Source organism: Toxorhynchites rutilus, chromosome 1 (assembly GCF_029784135.1).
Source record: "Toxorhynchites rutilus septentrionalis strain SRP chromosome 1, ASM2978413v1, whole genome shotgun sequence".
Classification (NCBI taxonomy): Eukaryota; Metazoa; Arthropoda; class Insecta; order Diptera; family Culicidae; genus Toxorhynchites; species Toxorhynchites rutilus.
This window is the reverse complement of record NC_073744.1, coordinates 88543123-88554641: the sequence shown is the minus strand read 5'-3', so window position 1 is coordinate 88554641 and position 11519 is coordinate 88543123. Positions and strand designations below refer to the sequence as shown.

The 11519-nt window shown below is 38.6% G+C and overlaps 1 protein-coding gene across 1 annotated transcript; it reads left to right on the top strand.

Annotated features, from left to right (window-relative positions):
* The first annotated feature begins 6051 nt into the window (after positions 1-6051).
* On the top strand, positions 6052-7328 carry LOC129775330 (ADP-ribosylation factor 2). Its single transcript, XM_055779960.1, has 3 exons — positions 6052-6209; positions 6453-6841; positions 6907-7328. Exons 1-3 carry the CDS (start codon positions 6143-6145, stop codon positions 6991-6993), a joined length of 543 nt encoding a protein of 180 aa, XP_055635935.1. The 5' UTR covers positions 6052-6142; the 3' UTR covers positions 6994-7328.
* Positions 7329-11519: the final 4191 nt, after the last annotated feature.

The following is an 11519-nucleotide window of genomic DNA, read 5'->3' as shown; positions in this document are numbered from 1 at the left end:
TTGCGCCATTTGTTTTTTTTCTATGTCTGTAATAAATCGTATATGAGTATGGCAAAAGTCGCTATTCTAGCCGGTCAAAGTTGCATATTCATCCAAACAAATTCGGTAAGCATTTGCCATGTATGTATATGGCCTCCACTTTTGCATGCATATGCCAGTTAGGCGCATTATATGCCAACCAAATTTTAGGGCATATGATGTTATATGATTTAATGTTTGCTGGGCCATTATCAAATTAAGTCGCAATTCGGTATAATAATCATCAGTTAGACTTTTAAGATGCACATTGTCGTAAAATGTATTTAAGCCGCATCATATGCGTATATTACGCTGATGCAGTTTGTGTGTCGTATAAGCGTATAATTTAAATCGATTCAGTACTGTAGTGAATCGTGTTGCATGCTGAAGAAAATCATGAAACAGTGAATCATATTAGATCCTAATAAAGAACATATTACATCATATTGAAATGTCAATGAAATGCTGATGCACTCGAAAGTATTAACCGCTGTTGAATTAAATTTCAGATAGCCGCGCGAGATAGCTGGTGGTTGATAATCCAGACGACCGGAGTTCGAACCCACATCGGAGCAGTTTTCACCAAACATCAAAGCCATTTCAAACATTCATATTCCACTCCCAACACAAGTCAATCAAACAATTATTATTTCTACAAACATAAATACTCAAATAAAAAAATGGCGATTCGTGAGGCTATAATAAACATTTCACGAAAATATTTTGCGCCATTTGTTTTTTCCTATGTCTGTAATAAATCGTATATGAGTATGGCAAAAGTCGCTATTATAGCCGGTCAAAGTTGCATAATCATCCAAACAAATTCGGTAAGCATTTGCCATGAATGTATATGGCCTCCACTTTTGCATGCATATGCCAGTTAGGCGCATTATATGCCAACCAAATTTTAGGGCATATGATGTTATATATACGCTTGTTATGCGATTTAATGTTTGCTGGGTACCCAGCAAACATTAAATCGTATAATTTTGCACGTGCCAAGTCTTACAAGAAATCCGAATAAATCATAATCACATATAATATCAATCAAAGTATGTATAGTGTATATTTGAAATCGCATTAAATGTAAAAACTCGATTTTAAATACTATTATCAAATTAAGTAGCAATTCGGTATAATAAACATCAATTTTATGATGTACATTGTCGTAAAATATATTTAATCCGCATCATATGCGTATATTACGCTGATGCAGTTTGTGTGTCGTATAAGCGTATAATTTAAATCGATTCAGTACTGTAGTAAATCGTGTTGCATGCTGAAGAAAATCATGAAACAGTAAATCATATTAGATCCTAATAAAGAACATATTTATTACATCATATTGAAATGTCAATGAAATGCTGATGCACTCGAAAGTTTTAACTGCTGTTGAATTAAATTCAGGTAGCTTCAGATAGCCGCGCGAGATAGCTGGTGGATGATAATCCAGACGACCGGAGTTCGAACCCACATCGGAGCAGTTTTCACCAAACATCAATCTGTGCCATTTTAAACATTCATATTCCACTCCCAACACAAGTCAATCAAACAATTATTATTTTTACAAACATGAATACTCATATATAAAAATGGCAATTCATGAGGCTATAATAAACATTTCACAAAAATATTTTGCGCAATTTGTTTTTTTTTTCTATGTCTGTAATAAATCGTATATGAGTATGGCAAAAGTTGTATTTGGTGCTTTGACAATTCATGAATATATTCATATTAGATCGCAATTCAATTTCAACAAAATCGCTATTATAGCCGGTCAAAGTTGCATATTCATCCAAACAAATTCGGTAAGTATTTGCCAAGTATGTATATGGCCTCCACTATTGTTAGGCGCATTATATGCCAACCAAATTTTAGGGCATATGATGTTATATATACGCTTGTTTTGCGATTTAATGTTTGCTGGGTATGATGTTATATATACGCTTGTTATGCGATTTAATGTTTGCTGGGTTGGGACTAGCAAATCATTCTCGTTGTGCAATTCCAGTGATTCGAGCTTTAAATGGTCAATAACGACGCTGGCCACGTCCTTACAGTCACCAGGGGAAGGGAAGGAATGTTAGTATGATATTCGCCGCCCGAAGGCCAGAAGGGTCGCCTCTATAGCGTGGTTCCCTAGCGTTTATCATGGAAAGGATAGTGGAAATGGCTAAGAAAAATCAGGATTCACTGCGGTAAGTGATGTGATTATGTATAGGCGAACTATCGACCACTCGATGAAACAAAATTCTGAAAGACTTTTAAGTCATAACACGCGGCGAAGATTATCTTTAAGTATCCCAAAAAGGAAAACCTGTTAATATGATTGGACTGGCTATATATTTGTTATTTTATCGTACATACGCATCTAAATTCAATCGCGACGGCGAAGAGTCTCTTTGAGAAACCTCTGTGGAAACAATAAGACGGGTGATATATTTAGTTATTTATTCCGCTCATTATGACTCAGATTATGAAATTCTGAAATTAAAAATCTCCAACATAATTGAACCATGGGACTGACTACGAACGCCACCTCACGGCGAAAACAAGACGAAGTGTATTTAACCTTGCATACAAATCATCTCGTCCTCAACGCGAAGTGACGCTCGCTATCAGGCACTATCCGCACAATACATCAGATAAACAACGATGGATTGAATCATCCCTAAACGAAAGAAACAAAAACATATATTGAAAAGAAAAAAATACCAGCGATGAACTCGAGAAATAGAAAAAAAGAAAGCTTGCACAAACACTGAGGACAAGTGAAGAGAGCAAGCAAAAACACTGAACAACTGCGCACCAACACCATCTAATCAAATGAAAAAAGTGCACAAGAATGAAGAGAAGCACTAGATAAAAGAATGAAGAGAAGCACTTAGCTCACGATGTGGCATAACGCCTGCAGTTTCTTCCGCGGTGATAAATGCACTACGACATATACACACACAAACACTTCGCACTAATCCTGATGGAGAGAAAACACGCGAACAAGTCTGAGCCGGTTCGATAAATTGGGCAATTGGGCGAAAAAACGGGAAAAAATACACTTTCAGCCTTTCTGAACAACTACTTTTCGAAGACACTCGCGAAAATCAACCGACATTTGACAAATTCTCTCACGGTGGATGAAACCGAAACACGTTTGAACATGTTGCACGACGAAGAAAAAACCAAACGCGGAGCGAACTAAAATGCGTCTGCATCCGACGACTGCCCGATCGGAACCCGATCGGGCCCGCATAAATTGGGGAATTTTAGCAAGAGATTAAATGTGAGTAGTTGACCATTTTGCATAACAAAGACGAGGAATAAACCTGAAAAGAAAGAATTGTTTTTGAATAAATGTTTGATTATCATGAATCATAATACTAGAAAATAGATACTTACCTGAGACATAGTGATAGTACTTTTTTGCGTTGTCCGCTGAACTTGCCACTTCATTCCACGGATAATCGGGGTTCAACTGTAGTTGTAGTTGGGTTGTTTCTTATCATCCTTTTCTAATAATGTCCTAGAAAAATGTAAATAATTTACCGACATCCCTTTTCACATTCCCAGCTTTGAAACCATGATCCAACAATTGACGAATTTACGCAAAGCTGAATCAGCTTATGCGACATCTACATTAGAGCTCAGAACTACAAAAGTGAGGGTGTTTGTTTATTTTACGCACTGAACAGCGTGATTCGGTCGTGATTATTTTCATTAATTTCTATTGAAATTCATTTTACCATTGAATGTCATCAGTAAATGGTAAGAAAATTATATTTTTGTCTATTTACAATGATCTCAACACGCGATTGGACCAAAGTCATAGATAATCTTCGAAATGTTTACGTTTGATAGGGAATATAGGTTATGAGTACTAACTTCCGGACATTTTTCAGAAGCTCAAACTGTGAATAATTACGATGCAATCGATACCATATCAAGTTGACTGATACCATTGATTATGCAGGGGCTTCCTTTCGGCCGATACGAGAAGGATATGCAATATATGAAGCGCAACAAATGTTACCCATCATTTACCTAGTGCAAAAATGTAAATTATAATACTTGTACCGAATCATTCGTCGTATGTTTATAAATGAAACAATGTAAAATGATGATTTTCTAACCTTTTCAGCGTAGAAAGAATACTTGAATCCGGGAAATTTGCAGAAAATTTCAGATTTTTCAAAACAAATCAAGCCAATTCCATACCAAAAAAACAGAACAACATCATTTTACTCGCTGCGCCATCTGGTTGCAATTCTAACGTAAATTCGTCAATTGGCGATCCAACGTACAAATCTACATCTAGGCGGCGCTGCGGTGAAAGTGATGATGGTTTTAAATTTCGCAATGAGAGTTTCTGAAAGGTTTTTAGTTCTTTCCATAAATCACAATGTCACAGTCTTAAAATCAAGAAATTTTATTCTGCGCAATTTTATATATAACATGTTATTTTGTTACCTCTTTCAGTATTGAAAACTGTAAAAATATTGACAATGGTTGAATCAAAAAAGGAAATTCGAGAGCACAATCAAAAACACGTTGAAAAATGCATGGTTCCTGCATGTGAAAACTACCTTGGAAAGTCCGGAAGTAAACTATACGTGATTTGTTTTTGCGTTTTTGGTTATATTATCGTCATTTTCCTGGTTAAAAAACAAAATCCAGATGTCTCACCGATCGTATACGTTTTGCGTTAGATAGCCAATAAGTTGAATCCGGAGCTCTGGCAACCCTATCCCATCCAATGCAAATTGAGCGTAGGCAGCATAAAACAGGGCTCGCGCTTAGGCTGCTCACGTATTGTTTAATTTCTGGACTCATATATGTTAATAGTTTGGATAGTTTTCTTTGGCAAGCGATGTTTGGATACCCATCCGGAAGCTTTCGTGACGATTTGCAATTGAAATCACAGTTGAAGAATCGCGTGGAGCACTTCATTTTTAATTTTAGGTTATGATTTCTATGCTCATGATTTTCTATGCTGGCTACTAAAAGGCGGCCATCTTAGCAATCCCTTGGTTGAATCAATATTAGCGTAAGAACACACTGGACGGCTTCCCCGCGCGGATTTTGCAATGACAGACCGCCGCGGGGCCTCGATAATGGAATGTGAATGAGATAAAACACACAAGGCGGAGCGGGTACGGCCGGTTCTAAAGTCACTGTTGTAAGGTTCCTCATTCTCTGCGGTGGCTCGATGGAGATGATGCGCCGCAACGGTTTTGTGATAGTATTAGTGTTTATGCGGTGCACATGAAGCAAGGTAATAGTTAATGTACTATCGGTGAGCCAATACGTGAAAATCACTCTGCGGTCATGTAGCTGCGGATTCTCGAATACTACCCAAATTATCGAGAAATGCAATATTTCAGACGTGTGCGATCAACTTCTTTCTCCCTCTCGCTCAGGTAAACATCCCTCTTCCGTTTTCCACCATTCTGTCTTTATATACCTCCCCTCTAATCCGCTTACTGTCCAAACAGTTGTACCTTGTACCATAGACTCGTCTTGCATCCGTCTATAAAAATATGATAATGGCCGCTAGTGAAGCCGTCGAAAGCCGCTGAATGTGTTTTTCATCGAGCTCCTGCTGCGACTTGTCATTGCGAGAATCGCGCGGGAGAGCCGTCTAGTGTGTTTCCACGCTTAGAATACAGTCGAGTCCTGTGTTAACAGTTAACAGTCCTGTAACGTTTTACACAAGGAGTATATGCTATGGTGGGCCAACTTGCTAAAACCACCCTTCAGCCATCTTGGAAGTTTACGGTGTTTTGTTTGTAAACAAAACACAATACGTTAGTGGCGAAGCTCGTTGGTGATCAGTCTGTCTCTTTCACGCTACAGGCAAATAATTCCCCTTCCGCTTTCTTCCGTACTGTTTTCATATGCTGCTCCCCTACCAACTTAGTTACGAAAAGGCCTCACCTTAGGATATACTTCTAGCGCTTTGGTATAACACAAACCTTACTGTATTACCTTGGCTTTGATAAATTAACTTGGCCTCAATGGCCAAAGTAATATTGGATATTCGTCACCCGTTTGTGTATCATAACTATGTGCGTTTTTGATTAGTTGTCATTTTGTCGTCTGATTCGAGGGCAGAAGTGCAAGCATAGAAATGGGTCTTACAATTTCCAGCGTTTTGACCAGACTTTTTGGTAAAAAGCAAATGAGAATACTGATGGGTATGTTTCGCGTTAAGTAAAAATACAACAAGCATATTGCTGAGTGCAGTATATCGCTGCTTAGTATGTACGGATTAATCTCTTGTGTGGTTTAAAGATGACGTCACATGTTTCTTTTATGCATCATTCTTTAATTTTTGAAAATTGTACCTGTTGCGGATATTTGTGCTTCTGCCTGCCTAATTTAATAATGTAAATACAACAAACTAACTTATCAATTGAATAATTCTTTTGTCTTTTCAGTTGGTTTAGATGCAGCCGGTAAAACTACTATCTTGTACAAGCTGAAACTTGGAGAAATTGTAACAACAATCCCTACTATCGGGTTCAACGTGGAAACAGTAGAATATAAAAATATTTGTTTCACGGTTTGGGACGTTGGTGGCCAAGACAAAATTCGCCCACTATGGCGCCATTATTTTCAAAATACACAGGGACTAATTTTCGTAGTCGACTCCAACGATCGCGAACGAATTGTGGAGGCAGAGAAGGAACTGCAAAGTATGCTACAGGAGGATGAGCTACGAGACGCCGTTTTGCTAGTTTTTGCGAATAAACAGGACCTGCCAAACGCAATGACTGCGGCTGAGCTTACTGATAAGTTACATCTTAACCAGCTGCGGAACAGACAAGTAAGCTTTATTTTCAGAAAAACACCATCTAAAATAAGTTATTTTATTTATACATTATGTTTTAGTGGTACATTCAGGCGACTTGCGCAACGCAAGGTCACGGTTTGTATGAAGGTCTAGACTGGCTGTCAAATGAACTTGCAAAAAAATGATTCGTTACTTTTACGGCAACTAACAAACATAATACGCTGGCCGGGTTGTTTTTGTCATAAACAGCTGTTTACTTTTCCACAAACACGAATAATTATACGAAAGGGAATAATAAAACAAATCTGTATGTTTATGTTGGCATTATTCTATAGATAACATAATCTATGAAACCAAACGAACGTAAATTTCATTTGAATATTTGAAAAGCGTAGCAATTTTCTAATTTGCACGTGCAAACATCTACAGAAAAATATCAAACAATTAGAAAGCATACAGAAACTTTATATTATTTGTAATTTTAGGTAATATTTTACTGTAATAAAGAGAAAAAAATTAATCGGAATGTTTGAAAATGAATACTATATACACTGGATTCTTTTTTTACGCGATAGATGCGTGCGCGCAAAATAAAAATTGCGTAATATTAAGCAAATCACGTAAAAAAATAGCGTAATTTCGAGCAAATCGCGTAAAAAGTACACATGTATTTTGACAAAATGTTTTTGTTCGTAGTGCGGACGAGACCGCGTCGTTTATGTGTTTGTGGTGTCAGGTGCACACAAACACACGCGCCCATACAATCACACATGTGCAAATACACGCACGAAGATATGCGTACACAAGAGCTTTATATTCTCTCTAGGTTTTGGGTTATTCCATCTCTGTATTAACTACTGGAGTATAGAGTGAGTATCAATTCAAATTTCACGCGTATCACGCTTTGGTGTTTTTTGTGCTTTCTTCGTTTCTGCAGTCTGTAAGTGCTCACTTTTCTCTAACCGCGAACGCGAGCGTGTCGCGAGCACTTCCACGGTTTCCATGTAATCGATGAATTATTAATTCATTTTGACGTTCGGATACTCAGTATCGAATGGAGAAGGCTTCTAAGGTTCAAAAGTGAATCCGAGAATAGGAAGCCATTGTTCGAGGTGGACGCGTTTTTAAACGTTCTGAATGTTTGGTATTTTCCATATTTTTTTTAATTGATAACATCCTTACTGCTGTACGAAAAAGAAAGGAAAAATACTTGTTGGATACAGCGTGGACGAATCAAATTCAATGAACTTTTTTTTTATTAAATCGTTTATTTTTACAGGCTCAGTTACATAAGTTTAAAGGAGCCAAACTCCTATCTGTATAGTTACAAGTATATATAAACATTTTTCATTAATTCTATGGTTAATGAAGTAGAGAACCGATTACTCGCGGTTTGATCGAGTTTAGAAGGGTGGCATTTTTTTTCAGGAAAAGGATGGGATATAAGGATATGTTGACAATGTTCACACTCACATTCATCATACTCAATTCTTAAGCCTATCTTATATCTAATATGTATTTACATTTCACCTTATTCTATTGTTAGTAAGAAGGGATTTGATTTCTCGTGAAGGAAAAGGAAAAGGAGAATATAAGGATATAAGGACAATCACACACGAAGATCGATAACTTTTAGGAAGACATATATTTGGGACATGTAATCAAGGTCTAACCGAGCCAACACATCTCTCACCGGCACATTGGGCTGCCTTCCTCTAGTCCGAAGAGAGTTTTCTATGTTCGATCTGGCAACAAGATACTCCTCGCACGACCAAACAACGTGTTCGATGTCGTGGTAACCTTGGCCACAAGCACAGATATTGCCATCGGCAAGATTAAAACGAAAAAGTAGCGCGTCTAACGAACAGTGATTGGACATGAGTCGAGAGAAGGTGCGAATAAATTCCCGACTCAAGTCCAGACTTTTGAACCATGGTTTGAGGCTAACCTTAGAGATAATCGAGTGAAGACACCGACCCAATTCATCTTCGTTCCACTTACGTTGCCATTTAGCGATGGTATTTTTACGGACTAAAGAATAAAATTCATTGAAGGCGATTTGACGCTGATAAATATCGCCTTCAATTGCACCTACCTTTGCCAATGAGTCAGCCTTCTCATTACCGGGAATTTAGCAATGTGAAGGGACCCAGACAAAGGTAATGACATAACAGCGTCTGGTTAAAGCACTCAAAATTTCTCGTATTCTCTCAAGGAAATGCGGCGAGTGCTTTTCCGGCCTCATTGAACGGATAGCTTCGACAAAGCTAAGACTATCCGTTACAATGTAATAGTGTTCAACAGGTTGTGAGCCGACGCCCAATGTATTGCTGCCAATTCAGCAATATACACTGAGCAAGGATTCTGAAGACTGTGGGAGGTGCTAAAAATTTCGTTGAACACTCCAAATCCTGTGGACTCATTCATAGAGGACCCATCAGTAAAGTACATATTATCACAATTGACACGCCCATACTTTGCATTGAAGATCGTAGGAACGATCCCCGATCGATGATGATATGGAATTCCATGGATTTTCTCCTTCATGAACAGATCAAAATGTACAGAGGAATTGATGTAGTCAGGAAAACAAACACGTTTGGGAATATACGAAGAAGGATCAACCTGCATGGAGATGAATTCATGATATGAGCTCATGAATCCAGAATGAAAATTTAGCTCGATAAGCTGCTCAAAATCTCCGATCTCCAATGGGTTCATAACCTTACACCGGATGAGGAACCGAAGAGATAAAAAATTGAAGCGATCTTTTAGTGGGAGTACGCCTGCCAAAACCTCGAGACTCATGGTATGCGTTGAGGGCATACATCCCAACGCAATACGGAGACAAAGATACTGAATTCGCTCGAGTTTGATGAGGTGTGTTTTGGCAGCTGATTGAAAACAGAAACTGCCATACTCCATCACTGAGAGAAGTTGTTCGATACAACATTATAAGATCTTCGGGATGGGCTCCCCACCAGGTGCCGGTAATTGTACGGAGAAAGTTTATTCTTTGTTGGTATTTTTTACTCAGATACCTAATATGGGCCCCCCAAGTACATTTTGAGTCGAACCATACCCCAAGACACCCCATAGCATGAGTGATCGGTTTACCCAAAAGTTGAAGCTTTGGTTTTGCTGGTCTATGCTTCCTAGAAAAAACCACCATCTCTGTTTTCTCCGTGGAGAATTCGATCCCTAGCCCAATGGACCTGGTTGAAAAATTTCAAAGTATCTTGTAAGGGTTCTTGCAGGTCGGATTCTTTTGATCCTACGGCAGACACCACTCCATCATCTGCATGTTGTCTTAAGCTGCAATTTTGTGTAAGGCAGTTGTCAATGTCGCTTACATAGAAGTTGTACAAAAGGGGGCTTAAACAGGAGCCCTGAGGGAGGCCCATATAGGAGACCCGACTCACTGTCGAATCTCCATGAGAAAAATTCAAATGTTTCTCACAAAGCAAATTATATAACATGTTATTCAATAGAGGCGGTAGACCCCGAGAGTGTAATTTGTCTGACAAAACCTCTATTGAAACAGAATCAAAGGCCCCCTTTATGTCCAAGAATACTGAAGCCATTTGTTTTTTTTTCGGCGTAAGCCATTTGAATTTCTGAAGAAAGCAACGCAAGACAATCATTCGTCCCCTTGCCCCTGCGGAACCCATATTGTGTATCTGAGAGTAGGCCATTCGTTTCAACCCATCGATCAAGGCGAAACAAGATCATTTTCTCCAACAATTTCCGTATACAAAACAGCATTGCTATTGGGCGGTACGAATTGAAGTCGGACGCGTGTTTTCCGGGTTTTTGAATAGCAATAACTCGTACTTGTATCCAATCATCCGGAACAATATTATGTTCCAGAAATCGATTGAATAAATTCAACAAGCGATGTTTTGCAACATCAGGGAGGTTTTTCAGCAAGTTGAACTTAATTCGATCCGATCCTGGAGCAGAATTGTTACAAGAAAGGAGAGCAAGAGAGAATTCTACCATCGAAAACTTGGAATCAAGATCGCACCTATCTTGTGGTATATCTCGAACAATTTTTTGCACAGGAGCGGAATCGGGACAAACCTTCCGTGCAAAATTAAAAATCCATCGATGTGAATATTCTTCGCTTTCATTCGATAAAGAGTGATTTCTCATGTTTCGAGCCACTTTCCATAATTTTTTCATTGACGTTTCTCGTGACAAACCTTCCACGAAATTTCGCCAATAAGCACGTTTTTTCCCTTTGATCAAGTTTTCAAATTGATTTTCAAGGTCCAAATACGTTTGAAAATTTTCAATGGTCCCACGTTTCCGAAAAGCTTTAAATGCGTTCGATTTATCCTGATAAAGCTTGGAACATTGGCTATCCCACCATGGATTGGGAGGCCTTTGACGAATAGTGGAGCCTGGGATGGGTTTCGTTTGAGCGCGAACCGCGCTGTCATATATCAAACGAGAAATGAAGTTATACTCCTCCAATGGAGGCAAACCATCTCTGGAATTGATGGCTAGAGCAATTGCGTCCGCATATTTTTTCCAGTCAATGTGTCTTGTGAGGTCATATGCCATGTTTATAGATTCAGAAGAATTCGACCCAATGGTGATGGAAATTTTGATTGGCAAGTGATCACTACCGTTGGGGTCCTGGATTACATTCCACTTGCAATCTAACGATAGTGAATTCGAGCAAAGCGAGAGGTCAAGAACACTT

Coding starts and splice junctions, on each gene's coding strand:
- LOC129775330 (XM_055779960.1), top strand. CDS start 6,143: ATGGGTCTTACAATTTCCAGCGTTTTGACCAGACTTTTTGGTAAAAAG. Junction 6,210..6,452: donor GCAAATGAGAATACTGATGG/GTATGTTTCGCG, acceptor TTGTCTTTTCAG/TTGGTTTAGATGCAGCCGGT. Junction 6,842..6,906: donor ACCAGCTGCGGAACAGACAA/GTAAGCTTTATT, acceptor ATTATGTTTTAG/TGGTACATTCAGGCGACTTG.